At 45.5% G+C, this 16568-nt stretch overlaps 1 protein-coding gene across 1 annotated transcript in view; it reads left to right on the plus strand.

Annotated features, from left to right (window-relative positions):
• The window catches only part of DNAJC17 (DnaJ heat shock protein family (Hsp40) member C17), a 28645-nt gene that overhangs the window by 3531 nt on the left and 8546 nt on the right, over window positions 1-16568 (plus strand). Inside the window, exons 2-10 of the mRNA XM_019551649.1 lie at window positions 2913-2982; window positions 4084-4142; window positions 5058-5145; window positions 5643-5725; window positions 7114-7207; window positions 10278-10327; window positions 10871-10948; window positions 11672-11752; window positions 12382-12510. Coding sequence (XP_019407194.1) covers window positions 2913-2982; window positions 4084-4142; window positions 5058-5145; window positions 5643-5725; window positions 7114-7207; window positions 10278-10327; window positions 10871-10948; window positions 11672-11752; window positions 12382-12510 — 732 coding nt within the window. The remainder of the gene's footprint in view (window positions 1-2912; window positions 2983-4083; window positions 4143-5057; window positions 5146-5642; window positions 5726-7113; window positions 7208-10277; window positions 10328-10870; window positions 10949-11671; window positions 11753-12381; window positions 12511-16568) is intronic.

The raw sequence follows: 16568 nt of genomic DNA on the forward strand, positions 1-16568 counted from the left end.
TCCTTAATCTGGGAAGCTAGTCCCAGTTCCATCTCTGCCTTGGCCTTCCTAACTACCCCCCCTACATCCCCGAGCAACTACAGAATAGTCCTCCCTGGTGATGAAAGGAACAGCAGAATATCTTGTGGGGCTACATGTTTTTAATGCCTGGTTAGCATGCTCCTTCTTTTTTCTCCCCCTACCTTCTCCCCACCCCCTCAAATAATTACCTGTATTTTAGAAACTGTTTGTTGGGTATTGGTGGCTTGTTAATTGCGTGAAGTAATTTTTCTTGTTTGGCCTGGGATCCTTTTATTAATAACCAGCGTGGCATTTGGAGTTTTGCCAGTGTTGCATTGCTCATTCTTACTCATTGTTGATTGTGTTCCTTAATAGTGTTTGCTGATTGTAGTGTGCCCTGTAGTTGCTGTTATGTCCTCTGTCACCTTGTCTTAGGTACATGGGATGAGATCCTTGTCCCACTAAAGTCAATAGCAAACTTTCCATTGACTTCACTTGGGCAGAGTTTCACTTCTGGTGTTTGTTTACAGCCCTTGAGAGGGAAATGTTAAACTTTTAAATATTCTTTGGCAACGCAATAGATTTAAAGTAGCCTCAGGTCCCATACCTGTTCTTCAGTCTATTTGTCGATATTGAGGTTTCGCCATTGCGTGTCTGTTTTCTTTCTTTTTCTTTTTCCTTATTTTCCTGTGTGGGGAAACTGACTCTCCTATAGAAAGGGAATAAGGAAACTGTAAATACCAACTGTTTTCTGCTGAACAAAGTTAATCTTGTTAAAGTGATGTGAGCAGTAGGGCTGTGTGAAATTTTGCCTGGTGTTTCATTTCGAAGCTGTTTTGATGCATTTCGAGCTTGAAACAGCGAAATTGAAATGAAACAAAAGCCTTTGAAACAGCTTTGAAACAAAACAAGGGCACTCAAAACATTTCAAGTTTCAAAGCTGGGCTTACTTGGCTTCCCAGCCCGCAGCGACAGCCTCCTGTCATCTGGCGCACAGATCAGGGGAGGGCTGCAGGACTGTGCCATACTCCTCTCAGAGGTGCGGGACCCTGGATCTGCGCACCAGATGACAGGAGGCTGCTGCTGTCGCCTGGGACTGACGCTGGGCACAGCCTGTGCCCAGTGCCAGGAAGATTGGTGCTGTTGCTGGCCCGAGGCAGCAGTGGCAGCCTCCTGTCATCCAGCATGCAGATCAGGGGCCCGCTCCCACTGTCCTGCCTTTCCTACGCAACACCAGAGAGCAGGCACAGGCAGCTCATAACCTGCTGCTGCTGCTAGTCTGGGCCCCGTGCCAGCTTCGGGCTCACCCCTTGGGGCTGAGCTGCAGGAGAAGCTTGGCAGAACCTGCTGCTGGGCGTGGAGGAAAGCCCCCACTGCCAGGCGAGGATAGACAGATCTGCACACCAAATGGCAGGAGGCTGCCACTGCTGCCTTGGGCCAGCGGCAGCAGCAGTGTTCCTGGCGCTGGGCGCAAGCTTTGTTTCAAATACCTGAAGTAACTCAGATGTCTGGGCGACCTTTGTTCATCAAAGCAGTTGGTGAGGGAGAGTTGTTATAATCTGGTGGGCCAGGTGTTTGGAAGCCCCCACTGAGGTCATTATATGGGAAAGGTCTTTTGACTGTCCATGGTGTGGATAATTTATCATTTGAGAAGACTTTACTTTGTTTAGTGGGGTCTTGCCAATAGGTTCTTGATAAAGGGCTATTGCAGGGATCAGCAATGTTTTCCGGCAGCGGGTTGGAATGACCCAGCTCAGGTCTGAGGCAGGCAGACCAGGCCTGGCTTACTTCTTTGCTTCTCCCTGCCACCTGGCTCTGGCACAGCGCAGAGAGAGCCCTCCTGTGCTGTTGCCTCGGGCTCCCAGCTGTGTTACAGTTCAGGGAGAACTCCATCACAGACGCCATGACTCAAAAGCTCAGTGGGCCAGATGTGGCCCATGGGCCAGAGGTTGCCACAGCCCTCTCTTTTGTTGTTAGCCTCTCATTTTTGTCCACCAGGTGGTGTCTGAGTACAACAGGTGTCCTTTTTCCAGTTTGTCAAAGGCCTCTGTTGCAGTTATACAGACACTGTTCTTCTTTCTTGTAGCATTTCTTTTCTTGCACATAGCATTTTCAAATGGTAAAGAGAACTCAGATGATTAACATCCTGCTCAGTGACTTAGTCTAAAAAACTGTTGTTGACTTGACTCTGAAGTGTCAGAAATACTGTATGTTCAACATCTCTATAGCACTGTCTCCCTAGCTAGATTTATGGCAGTTACTAATACTACATATTTTGGCCAGGATTTCTTTTCCCTGCCAAACTCTTGCACCGTATGTTACGTGCTATTCCCCCCGCCCCCCCGACACATCTGTAAGAACACCCTCTTCCACCTTACACTGAGATACAGTCTTCCAGTCAGTTAATTAGGCCTGGTCTTGGCTATGCTATTCTAGTTATTTCTGACCCTGAGATTTGTATCACTGTAACATGCTATATGTAGGAGTGAAATTTCTATCCTTCAGAAACTCATTTTGGTTTCAGATGTGGCTCCCTGAGTACTTGGCATCTTGGACTGGAATGCTTTTTTGTTGCAATATGATGTCAATCAGCAAAGATACTGCTACAGGGAGGTTGCATGTTGGCCCTTAAACAGCCTCCTGTTGTTGCAGAAGGATATTTTCTTGTAATTAGCTAGCTACCAGTTGTTTCCTTATGCCTTTTATTATTATTTTCTAAATCTTTCAGCCCTGTAGTGTGTGTTGGCCCTTCACTGTAATTCATTTATTTAAGTGATGTGCATGAATTTAAATAAAATCCATGCACTTGATTAGAAAATTTAAAAAAAAATTACATACAATGCTTTTGCCATGGATACCTCTCACTCTGGAGAGTCATTCTGATCAGTGAATCTCTTTTCTGGCTCCTACAGGTTAAGAAAGCCTACAGACAAAAGGCCCTGACTTGCCATCCAGATAAGAACCCAGATAATCCTAAAGCAGGTAAGATCAATCTGTGTGTATACAAACAGGTTCTCCCTGTCAGTCCCAGCTGCATGGATACAGGGAGTGTCCATATTTGTTTGCTGTAGCACAGCTCTACTTTTGACTGTAACCCCTGGAAACCTCTGTGCATCATGCAGTGTGTCCACATGTGTTGGTGGGCAGGAGACATGTTCAGCAGCACAAGGCAACTGAGTCCTGAGGCTAAATGTGCAGCTCAAATGGAAGCTACATACAATTCTCATTTCTGTTCTTGGAAATCTCCCCGTAGATAGGAAAACTCTCTATCTCTATTCTAATGGAAAGTTGATATCCTGTTGTTTATGTTCTGGAAGTGCCTGTTATCAGGGGGTTGTATCCCTGTTAGATGCAAGTCACTGTATGTTGAGCAAAGTAGAGTTAAGTTGTGGGCAGGGTCCCTGCATTCTGCACTTACATTCAGATGAATCAAACCTTAACTATTTTAAACATGAAAATGAATTAATGCTATGTATGCTATAGCTTCTGCTCTTTGTCAAGATATTGAATTCAGCTAAATTTTAGCTTGCTGTGCCACAGACTTTTCAAACTGATAATTCCAGTGAAAAGGCTGTCAGAGAAGAAATGAGGTTCAGTGAATGGGTAACAGGAAGATAGGCTTTCAACATATGAGTAGGCAAGAGAAGCAACCTGAGGTGGTGGGATAAGTACATCAGTTAGTTCCTTTAGGTAAAATGATCAAGAATTAAGAGAGTTAACAGTGTGAATACTTGCCTTTAGGTTTGACTGTTAATAACTCTTAAATATGATATTAAGTTTGATATGAATGGGGGGACTCGCACTTTTTAATTCATATATTCAAGATTTCCATCACAGTCAGGTAGTCTGGAAACTTTTTTTTTTCTTTTAAACAGAAGCTTTGTTAATCACGCATAGGACTAAATTCCAGATGCCCTTGCTGTCTGTCAGCCTATAAATCTGTGGAGAGGCTATTCTTTTCTCTCAAATTCTCTAGAACTTTTGCATGAAGGTTACTTGTTCAAAGGCTTATCCAGAAATCCTGTGAGTTGTTTACTTGGTTTTCTGTGTCTTATATGTTTTTTTTTCCCTCTCTATCCCCAGCGGAAGTCTTCCACCAGCTGTCTCAGGCTTTAACTGTACTAACCGATGCAGCAGCAAGGGTAAGGATGCCTATCTCTTCGTCATGGTGATATGTGCACATTGTTCATATCTGTTAGTGTACATGTCTAAGTGGAGAAATAATGGAAGTTGTCCTTTCTTTCCTGTCCCACATACTTTGCCCCCTTTATAACTCTGAGCCTCCAGGAATATCTGTTACATCCTGTGCATCTTTTTATAAGGAAGTTCCTTGTTCCAGTATGTCTTTTTGGCCATCAGAGCTCAGATGAAGATAGACAGAAAACGTAGGCCAGTGTTTCAGGTCCCATCTGATAGGTATATATTTCCATCAGAAACAGTGTGCTGAGTAGAACAGACCTCTGAAATACTATGTTTAACATTGTCTTAAACTACATGTCCCCTGCTAACAACAGCAAACAGCAAAGCTTCGATTCAGAGACTGAATACCTGCAATTTCTTTTGATCCCCAACTGCTGTCTCCACAGTCATGGTTAGACTTATGAAGAACTAAGCAGTGGATTCTTTAATTTCAAGGTGCATTTCTCTTTACTTTGCTGTAAGCAAACTCCAATCTGTCACCAACAGATGTAAATGAAATAATTATTCTGATCCATTTTGTGCCATTGCCACCAATGGTTGTTTATAGCTGGCTCAGGAAACCAAAATGATCTCACTTCTGAAGGTGGGTCATGGTTTCGCTCAAAATTATTTTAGGATAATTTCTGGGTCTGGCACCCTTTCCACTTCACCTTTCCATGCTACATCTTGAAGTGGTCAGTCCTGTTTTGTTCTTCTGTTTTCTGAGTACCTGAGCTGACATCCAGTTTGTTTTCATGAAAGCCCTCAGCACTAGGTGGAAAAAACCTCTACCTTCAGTTTTACAATGTAACTGTCACTCCTCACTTTCTCCCCCAAGTTTTACAGCATGTCATCCTTTCTGCTGTTCTTTTAAACAGGCAGCGTATGACAGAGTGAGAAAAGCGAAGAAGCAGGCAGCAGAAAGGACTCAAAAACTTGACGACAGAAGGAAAAAAGTGAAACTTGGTATGGAAATCGAGACTGCTGCCTTCTTCCATGGGATAAAGTCCAAGGCAATGGGAGATTTTTGCACTTCTTCCACACCTAGAATTCTCTATTTCCCATTAAACTTCGTTTCCCTAAAGTGGCTGAACTCTTGTGTCATTCCTTGTGGAACTCTGGTTGTTCAGATTTCCCCCCGGATCAACCCCTGCAAACAGCAGAAGGGGGATGGGTTGAAGCCTTTTTTGAGTTTTCATAGAATTATGGGATCCAAGAAGGGATCCTCGGGTTCTGTATTCCAAACTCCTAAACATGTGGGACTTGTTTTGCTGAATTAATGATGCAAGTTGCACATTGCTGAACATGGATGTAAATGGGAGGTTGGGACCACCGTTCAGGAAGAGAGTTGAGGGCAGGAACAATAAGAACAGCCAAGTATAGGTAGAGAGTTTTGGCTCCTGGTGACATGTCACTTGGCTTTGTAGACCACTGTGGCAATAGCTGGAATTTTTTTTTTCCAGACCTTGAAGCCCGGGAACGAGAAGCCCAAGCTCGTGTAAGCGAAGAGGAAGAGCTCCAAATAACCAGGACATTAGAGCAAGAGGTAATGGGAACCATTTGTGGGTTGATCCACTCATAGCAGAAATGTGGGCAAGACCGTTTGGGCACATAGCCATGATGGTGAGCTTAGACCTGGGTCATCAAGCTCCAAGGGTAGTAATCAATGACTGTCTAGGTGGCATCCAGTCTCAAGTGGAGTGCCCCAGGGGTTGGTCCTGGGGCCAGTTTTGTTCAAGGTTTTCATCAATGACTTGGATGATGGGATAGAGTGCACCCTCAGCAAGTTTGCAGATTACATCAAGCTGGGGAAGTAGTAGATATGCTGGCGGGTAGGGCTAGGTTTCAGAGAGACCTCAACAAATTGGAGGATTTGACCAAAACAAATTTCATGAGGTTCAATATGGAGAAGTGCAAAGTGCTGGACTTAGGATGGAACAATCCCATGCACCAGTACAGGCTGGGGGCTGACTGGCTGGGCAGCAACTCTGCAGAAAAGGACCTGGGGGGTTACAGTAGACAGTAAGCTGAATATGAGCCAACAGTGTGCCCTTATTGCCAAAAAAGCTTACAGCTACTGGGCCGCGTGCATTGCCAGCAGATTGAGGGAAGTGATTTTTCCTCTTTATTTGGCACTGATGAGATGACATCTGGCACATTATGTCCAGTTTTGGGCCCCTCTGCTACAGAAAGGATGTGGATAAATTGGACAGACTCCAATGGAGGGCAATGAATATGGTTAGGGTGTTGGGGCACATGACTTAAAAGGAGAAGCTGAGGGAACTGGGCTTTTTTAGTCTGGAGAAGAAGACTAAGAGTGGATTTAATAGCAGCCTTCAACTAAAGAGGATGGAGCTAGACTATTCTCAGTGGTGGCAGTGACAGAACAAGTTGCAGCAAGGGAAGTTGACATTAGATATAAAGAAGAATGGTCTCACAAGGAGGGTAATAAAGCACTGGAACAAGTTACCCAGAGTGGTTGTGAAACCTCCATCCTTGGAGGTTTATAAGACCTGGGATCTAGTCAGGGCTGGTCCCACTTTGAGCAGGGGATTGGACTGCATGTCCAACCCCTGGACTCCTGAGGTCCCTTCCTACCTTAATTTTCAATGATTCTATAAATTTGCATGAAGTATGGCTTAGAACAAAGCCTTTGGGAATAAGTGATTCTGTGAGCCCATAGGAAGAGGGGTGTTGATATGAGATAATCCTGGCCCCAGATGTTTGGGGAAGGAATCTTAGCTGAGCCCTTAGTGGAAAAGGGGTAAAAGGGTTAATAGTTTAGCTTTCACTTACCATGGGGTTAAAACAGAATTGCTGGTTGTCTGTGTGCTCTCACCCTGACCTACAGGCAATATAAGTTATAGGTAAGTTACACTGAAGTAACTGGCTTATATGTGCACCTTATTTGTTAACTTTTTGCTTTGGCTACAGATCATACGTCTGCGCGAAGAGGGCTCCAGGCAGTTAGAAGAGCAGCAGAGGCTCATTCAGGAACAGATCCGGCTTGAGAGAGAGCGAGTCCAAGGTATGGGCAGATGAGATTGGAGCCTTTGTCCAAACGAAATGCTTCACAAGCCCCCAAATTTTCTTGAGTTAACGTTCAGGGGCACCACTCCCTACGCACCACACACATCTCAGCTTTCTGTATAGCATCCTGATGAGAATTGCGTGTGGAGGTAGGTGGTACTAATAGTCCTGCTGGAATGCCTCCCACATGAGCTTGATGATCCAGTGCACTGGAGGAGGAGAAATAAAGTTCTTTGCCATCTTCTGCACCCCACTTCCTTTTCCATTTTCTGGGAATGCAAACACATTCTTTATGATACTTTGAACCTGGATGTCCCCAAAGGGGCTCCCTGCTGTAGAGCTTGGAAGATAATCTAAAGTGGGATATGAATCAGTTACAGGCATTCACCCTCTCCATGCTGGCCCTGCACAGTTTAAACAACCAGGAGAGCAGTTCTAGTTTGCCAAGGGGTTAGGACACTAATTACTTATGAAAGCCACCACTGCTCCTCAGAAGTGGTGTGTGGTGTCTATCACCTAGAGAGGCTCAACATATGGAAGGTCGGTTATGTAAACTGCAGTCCCAGGTGTGCCTGGTACTTACTTCTCTGATCTTTCATATGCAGGTGTTTGTTCCTCCCCCACATACATGCACACACTCTTACATGCAACAGGAAATCAGCAACGTTTTAAGTTCAAGACACTTCACTCCTGAGCTCCTTTCCCTACCTCTTGCACTGCTTTCTGAGGAAAGAAAGTTTATGTGCTTAAAGTGGTCAGCTCCTAAATATTCATGGCACCTTGGGTACAGCAAGTAGTTCCCTTATGCACCAATAACTGAGTGTAACAATGCCAGTGCTCCTAGGGCAGCCCTGATGCCCCTTAACGATCATGTGGCTCCTGTTTGGCTCTAGTTCTAAGGTACCCTCCCTGCTCTCCTTCCTGCCATGTCTTGATTAATTGATTTTTTTTTTAAGGGCAGCTGCTCAAGGGTCCTAGAGTGAGCTTCAAACTATCTTCCTACCAGCAAATCCCTCTCAGATGTCGCAGGTCCCAATCCCATCCTCATAGTTGGCCCTCCTGGCCTGTACGTACCAACCAGGGTACCTGTTGCCTCATGGGCTGTTCACAGCTCTGGCCTCCCCTACAGCCATGCCCATGTCTCACAGTTGTTACTCAGCACACGTTCAGTTCTATTCCTTGTAGAGACCTCAGCCCCTTTGGCTTTAGCCTCTTTTGTCTGGCTGCAAGTCTCCAGCCCTGACCCACTGCTCCGGGTCTGGCTGTCTCAGCCTCAGCCCTGTCAGTCTACAGTGTCTCTGGCCCTTGGGTCTCTCACTCTGAGCCTTTGGCCGCAGAATTTGCCCTTCTGGGGCTGGTGGGACTCTGTTCCTGGTCTCTGCTCCTCTGGGCTGATCTCATCTCTCCTGGGCTACCAGTCCCTGACCCTGGTTCTCACCTCTCCTAGGCTAGTTCACCCATCTTGGGCTACAGTCCCTGGTCCTGGCTTTTGTCCTGCTTGGGCACTGGCCCTTGCCCTGTCTCTACTATACTCACAATTTGAATTCCACCCCCTGGCCGAGCTTAAGGTAGTCGTGTGCTTCTCGGGCACGGCCGGGATCTTCACCTCCCCAGTAGTCTCAAACCCAAACCATCAGTCAAAACTCAAATAGAAAAACATAGGCACTCTGCCTCCAACACAACTGTCTGTCTGCTGGCCATCTCTTAAACTCTCTCTTCATCCTGGGTCTCAGTCCCCTACCAGCCCTCACTCAGCTCCTTGCTTGGTGGGTCTCAGTCAGTCATTTGGCCAGCCAGCTTGCAGCAGAGCTCCTTACCCTTCAGCACCTGAGGCTAGACTACCTGCCCTGGGTTTGTCTCCCCCAGGCCCTGCCCCTTTGCAGGTAGGTGACTCCCCTGGGCAGTCTGCAGGTGTACCCTAATTAGGCTTACTTACTGATCTCAAGGGTAGCCTGCTGCTGCTGGTCTAGTCATTTTAGTAGTGCCTTGAATGCTGTGCTGGGTTCTGCTTTGCAGAACTGTTACTGAGTGGCTAGCACTGCAGTAGGCACTCTGCTGCCCATGCAGGGTCTGCTTTATTGTGCTGCTGCAGCATTTGCAATAGGCAAGCCTCGCTTGTAAATCCCTGGGGACCTGTTCTCCTTCAGCCCCCACCTGAGGATCCCCCTGCTGTTGTTTATGCCTTAAAGTAACAGGAGCTCCCCGTTACACTGAGTTTTGTCCACAACCCTTGTGTTGCCTCCTTATATATACCTGAATCTTCCACCTGAACCATATACCTGTAGAGCAATTCCTTACTTACTTCTTTAACACTCTGTCCCCTGGACTCAAAATACAGTGCTGTGTATGATTCAGAAAGTACTGATCTGATCTGAATGAGTTAGACCATTCCCAGGTTGAGAGGGAAATTTACTAGGGAGATTGCTGGGCTCCTCACTTCATGCTCCTTCCATTCTAGCAGGGGATAGGGTTAGTTCACAGCAATGATTGATCTTGTGTGGAAGGAAAAAAAATTATAAACACTGGAAGTCACTGAAGGTGACACTGGAGATGAGCTAATTTCTCTTCCATGATCCAGCAGAAACTTCTTGTACAGATGGGAAATTGAGAGGAGATGGTCAGAGATTAAGATGAAAATAAGGGGAAATTAAGAGCAAGGTATTGCTGGCATAACTCTGCACAACAGATATTCCCAATCAATATTAGTTTTAATTTTGTTTTCCATATTTTCACAATTACTTCATAGTGGAGCTTCAATTATGGGGAACTGTTGTAGGAGCACAGGGTCCTACACTGCCTGTATTTGTCTTTGTGACATCTGGTTTTGATCAAGGCAAGTCTGGGCAACAAGATATAAAACATACTGGCAGCTACCAGCATCTGGTTGATGCTAGGGGGCCTTCTTATGGTAGTGAACCATTCTCAGCAACAGTAGAAGACTGTAGAGGTGAAGAGTGCCCCCCCAGCTGCTCGACAGAATGACCAGTACATTGGCCATATATTCTGACATGTTGTGTGGTGTTTCTGTTTGCCCTTATGCCATACGCTCTTTTTCTTCCTCTTTCTAGGCAAACAAGAAGGGAATGGAGCAGAAGGCAAAGTGACTCCCAAACTCAAAGTAAGACATTCCTTAAAAATCAGGCCAGGTGAGAAAACTGGCTACTAGCCTTTGCTACATTGGAAACCAATGGGCACTTGCTTCCAGAAGGAGCATCTCAGCTGTTTTCCAAACAGGGATATCTCCAGTCTGGGAGAGAGCTGAGATTCTCTGCCTAGTGCTCTTGATGCTGATAGATGGCTTCAGATAGGTTTCCTCTTAAAAAAAGAAAAAAAAGTCCTTTCCCCACTTTTTCCCCCTGGTGTCTGACATAGAAACCGGTAGGTCTGTGCTTGGAATTCTGGTGGCTGTGCTTCAGGCACTGCAAACATCTCATTACCCAGAGAAAAATCATTTCAGGTGCTGTACAGTGTGAGCTCTTTCACTGGGAGTTATTTCTCCCTTCCCTGCTGTATAAGTTTTTTTCCTTTAATTTGTGTGTTCTATATCAGCAACATTGAGTGCAGTTGTCATTGGCAGGCTGTGGTTTATTCTGCAGCCTACAACAGCTGTATGCAGAGTGCACTGAAGTAGACGAAATTAACTTCCAACTCCTTTTCCTAGCTAAGATGGAAATGCAAGAAAGATGATGAGACCAAGGGTGGATATTCAGAAGAAGTTCTCCTGCGAATCCTGCAGAAGGTCCTGTTCTGAGATGCTCTTTTCTACCGCTTGACTTTTCCCCAACCATGATGCTGTAAGAAAGGGCAGAAAATTCTGGTGGCAGTTACATATATAACCAGAGTAGCTCTAATTGTTCCTCCTTGTGTACCTTTCTCCCTCTCACACCACTTATAAAGGCTGTCATTATAGATTTGTCAGCTGAACTGTGCCCAGGCTCACATTCATACACCTTTCCCTACAGTGGTTCTGGCTTCTTTGGTAACCATGTATAAAGATTAGAATTAGGATTTATTTTCCCATTCACTTAAACATTTAGTAGTAGCTACAGTTGGGGGGTGGATTACAGGATTAGATCGGCATGTGTAATTTGGTTAATTCTGGTTTACAATCTTTATTTTCCCCTGAGTCCTGATGGTATAGACTGACCTGCCAGGAGCTATGAATTCTCAGCCAAGCAGCCCCTCCTACTCCACTGCCCTACAATGCATCTTGTCAGGAGCAGTGAGTGTACCTCTGACCTACCTCATAGCTATATCCATACATTTCTTAAAATGACTCTTTGTGGGGGAGCTGATATCTTGTCCTGGCCCTTATCCCTGACAGCTAGAGCTCCTCCATCAGTCTGCATAAAGACATGCTTGAACTGGAGCAGCTGTAGCTTTTGGTCATGTTTCACAGTGATGTGTCTTGCTTCTCAGTTGGATTTGTAATAGCCCCATCTTTTCTTATTGGTTCTAACAGTATGGTGAAGTACTCAATTTGGTGATCTCAAGTAAGAAGACTGGGAGTGCGGTTGTGGAATTTGTGTCAGTTAAGGCTGCTGTAAGTTGAGCAGGAGACCTCAGGTTTACACCCTTGGGAAGACTGGAGGAGGGCTATACGATATGGATGCTGTTACTACTGCTATAACCAGTCTAGTAATGGTGGTTATACTGTAGTGCATTTACAGGCAAGACTGTGCAGAAACATATCACTGGAGTCTAGGCTAAATGGGAGCAGAAATCCTAAAACCTAATTTCCAGTTCACTTACACATTTTGTAGTAGCTGCTATTAGGAGGTGGATTACAGGACTAGATGTGCATGTGTAATCTGGTTAATTCTGGTTTAAAATCTTTATTTTCCCCTGTCAGACTGACCTGCCATGAGCAGTAAATTCTCAGCCAAGCAGCCCTCCTACTCTAATATACACAGCATGAGGACTGGGTCTATTCTTTTATTCCTTAGATCAAAACAAGTATATATTCTGTTTATCAAATGCACTGATTGTCCTAAGTCTCCCTGTCTGACACTGGTGTGGACTTCCTGTAAGGATACTATAGCAGCTGTGGATAAGTTATTCTCAGTTTAGTGCTCTACGTGGCCTAGATTTTGGGTTGAAACTGAAAAAGTGAGTTTAGAATGAATGGGGTCTGAAATTCAGATAGTGATGGACAAATGTTCTCATTGATAGGAAATGGCAGTGAAGAATGAAGCTGGTCTGATAAATAATCCTCTAAAAATCTCCTGGCTAGAGGGCCAGCCACAGAACAATCCCAACACCACGTTTCCTGGCAGTACTAATCAGCCTTGGACTTCCCAGGTAAGGAGAATGCAGGCCACTGACTGTTAAACCTACTTGGATAGCAACACCAATGAAGCTTAAAAGGTGAAGTATTCATTTTTTTTTTCACTCGACACATAGTAACTTCAGCCAGGAGAGGTTGTAGAGGCAGATAGCATGACGAGTTTCTACAAGGGGTTAGACCAGTGTGTGGAGCATAGATCCATTTATAGCTATTAAACAAAACTTAACAATCCTCATGTCTAAACTAATGAGGATGGATGTTAGGGAGGGTATGGCAGGGAGGGGATAGAGTACTCTAGACATGCCTTGTTCATAACTTTTCCTTCCAAAGTAGGGATGACTAACCTGCAGCACATGTGCCCCGGGTATCATGGGAAGCCTTTCTGTGTAGCACACACTGCATTGGGTAGGGAGCAGAAAAAAGAGGAAGGGGATCAGAGTGGCACTTGGGCTGAATTTGAGGCATGCCTGCCAAAAATGTTGGTTCCCAGTGCTCTGAAGCATCTACTACTGCCACTGTCAGATAGAGGATACGGGGTTAGATGAACCATTGGTTTAACCCAGTGTGGCACTTAATTTTCTGTGTGATAGGATATATTCCTTCCCAAAAGAGTTTAATGAGAAAGTCCTAGTTAGGGGCCTTGGAGACCTGGACAGACGCATACACACCCTGCGCTAATTTACATTGGTTTTGGGCAGTGATATAAATTGCACTGGTATTAGGAACAGGCAGACATGCAGTGGCAGAGAAGTAGGTAACAATCTGTCTGCCTTCTACATACAGCTACTCCAGGATGCAAGCAGATAGGAAAAAGTCAGTATAATTCATGCCAGTAGTGTTTCCTCAGATTCTTTCAGGAGTTACACTACACTGGACTGGGGATGTGCATGTCTATCCACTACCCTTTTACACTGGTATAATGCCAGTTACGCCAGCGTAAAAGTTTTCTCTATCTCAGCCTGTACTTCCTAGTTGGCTTTTGGAATGTCTCACTGACCCAGTAGCCTTTTGCTGAAACATCTCTTCCCTGGGGAAGTACAAAATGTGGCACAAACTGCTCAAATGACTTTATCTTTCTCTGTTTTCCTCCTGCTGACTGAGAAGCACAGACATTCTGTGTTTAGCTTAGAGCCTCTGAACTCCCTTTTTTGTGACTTTATTTTAACTGATCTATTCTAACATACTCTCCCTAACCCTGGACATCCTTAACTGTACTAACCGATGCAGCAGCAAGGGTAAGGATGCCTATCTCTTCGTCATGGTGATATGTGCACATTGTTCATATCTGTTAGTGTACATGTCTAAGTGGAGAAATAATGGAAGTTGTCCTTTCTTTCCTGTCCCACATACTTTGCCCCCTTTATAACTCTGAGCCTCCAGGAATATCTGTTACATCCTGTGCACCTTTTTATAAGGAAGTTCCTTGTTCCAGTATGTCTTTTTGGCCATCAGAGCTCAGATGAGGATAGACAGAAAATGTAGGCCAGTGTTTCGGGTCCCATCTGATATGTATATATTTCCATCAGAAACAGTGTGGTGAGTAGAACAGACCTCTGAAATACTATGTTTAACATTGTCTTAAACTACATGTCCCCTGCTAACAACAGCAAACATCTTACTGTGAGTTTGCCAGAAGGCCTTCAGAACGTGTCTAGGGAGGTTGGTTCACCAGATTGTAGAGAATGCTGGGCTCATGCAATTGAAACCTAAAGACCAGGTGCTTGTTAAAGTCTAGAGACTGGAGAAATGAAAGAACAGCAGTACCTACATAGATTATCTTGATGATAAGATTCATAGACTGGCATGTCCTCCACACCATCCATCCCCATGTTGCTACTATAACCAGCAGCTTGGCAAGGACATATGGGTTAAGTAAATATAGGTTGGATGAATGGACTGTAAGAAAACTGGCTGGAGCATTTGGCTCAGAGGGAGCCATAATCAATGGCTCGATGTCTAGTTGGCACCCGGTATCAAGTGGAGTGCCCCAGGGGTCAGTCCTGAGGCTGGTTTTGTGCAATGTCTGCATCAATGACCCTGGAAAAAGACAAAAAGTGCATCCTTGGCCAGTTTGCAGATGACACCAAGCTGGAGGGGAGAGTAGTAGATACACTGGAGGGTAGGGCTAGTATTCAGAGTGACCTAGACAAATTGGAGGACTGGGCCAAAAGAAATCTCATGAGGTTCAACAAGGACAAATGCAAAGTTCTGCACTTAGCATGGAACAATCTCATGCACCAGTACAGGCTGGGGGCTGACTGGCTGGGCAGCAGCTCTGCAGAAAAGGACCTGGGGGTTACAGTAAGCTGAATGAGCCAGCAGCATGCCCTTGTTGCCAAGAAGGCTAACGGCATACTGGGCTGCATTGGTAGGTGTGTTGCCAGTAGGTCCAGGGAAGTGATTATTGTCCTCTATTCAGCACTAATGAGGCCACTTCAGGAATACCGTGTTTAGTTTTGGGCCCCCACTACAGAAAGGATGTGGACAAATTGGAGACAGTCCAGCGGAGGGCAACAAAAATGGTTTGGGGGGCTGACACACATGACTTCTGGGGAGAGGCTGAGGGAACTGGACATATTTAGTCTAGAGAAGAGAAGACTGAGAGGGGATTTAATAGCAGCCTTCAACTACCTGAAGGGGGTTCAAAAGAGGATGGAGCTAGACTGTTCTTAGTGGTAGCAGATGACAGAAAATGGAGCAACAGTCTCAAACTGCAGCAAGGGAAGTTTAGGTTAGATATTAGGAAGAATTTTCTCACTAAAAGGTTAGTAAAACACTGGAACAGGTTTCTCAGAGAGGTGGTGCAATCTCAGGGGTTTGGACTAAACTTCCTGAGGTCCCCTTCCAACCCTAATTTTGGGACGTGGGGATCATGATTTACCACAAGATGAACATGAGCCATCAGTGTGATGCTGCAGCTAGTAAAGTGAGCAAAACGCTGGCTTGCATCCATAGATGCTTCTCAAGCAAATCCCAGGACATCATTCTCCCATTGTACTCAGCCTTGGTGAGGCCACAGCTGGAGTACTGTGTCCAGTTTTGGACTCCACAATTCAAAAAGGATGTGGAGAAGCTTGAGAGAGTACAGAGGAGAGCCATGCACATGATCAGAGGTCCGGAAAACAGACCTCATGGTGAGAGGCTGAAAGCTATGGGACTCTTCAGCCTGGAAAAGCGCAAGCTCAGGGGTGATCTGGTGGCTGCCTATAAGTTTGCAAGGGGTGCTCACTAGGATTTGGGGGAACATCTGTTCACCAGAGTGCCCCAAGGGATGACATGGTCAAATAGTCACAAACTCCTCCATGACCATTTCAGGCTGGACATACAGAAGAACTTCTTTATTGTCCGAGCCGCCAAGGTCTGGAATAGACTCCAGCTGGAGGTGGTTCAAGCACCTACTTTGAACCCTTAAAGAGACATATGGATGTTTATCTTGCTGAGATCCTATGACCCCTGCTGACTTCCTGCCCCTGGGGCAGGAGGCTGGACTTGAAGATCTTCCAAGGTCTGTTCCAGCCCTAATGTCTATGAAATTTTCTCTGATTCTGTGACTGCGGAGGCTTGTGATAATGCAGCGGGATGTTTGGGAGAGAAAGCCATCTGGAATCTGATTGAAAATGGGACACACACAAGATGATTGTTAACTCTGCTATACTCTGTTAAATTTCACTGAACCAAGGATGTCAAACTCACTTGTCCCCTGAGGCTGGATCCAGCCCACACTGTTCCTTGGGAGCCAGATCCAGACCCACTTCTAGTGGTGGTGATTGGGATGAGTAGTGTCAGAGAGCTGTGGGGACTAATGCAGCCATGTCTCGCCTCCCCCTATCTCCCTTCCCCATCAGCACACATCCCTAACAGGCTCTGTGTCCTGAATTCAAGCAAAAAGTCCCATTCCCAAATTCATGCCCCCTCTAGGAGCCCTGCAAGCCACATGACACTGCTCTGGAAACCAGATCTGGCTGTGGGCTGTATGTTTGACACCCCTGCCCTAAATAATCCCTGTGCACTTGTTGTGCTACAGTAGCAGTATTCTAAACTCAGTCCCTAGTTGTGAGAACAAGAAACCTGG

This window comes from Crocodylus porosus, unplaced genomic scaffold, assembly GCF_001723895.1.
Source record: "Crocodylus porosus isolate Cpor-Errol unplaced genomic scaffold, CroPor_comp1, whole genome shotgun sequence".
Lineage (NCBI taxonomy): Eukaryota > Metazoa > Chordata > Crocodylia > Crocodylidae > Crocodylus > Crocodylus porosus.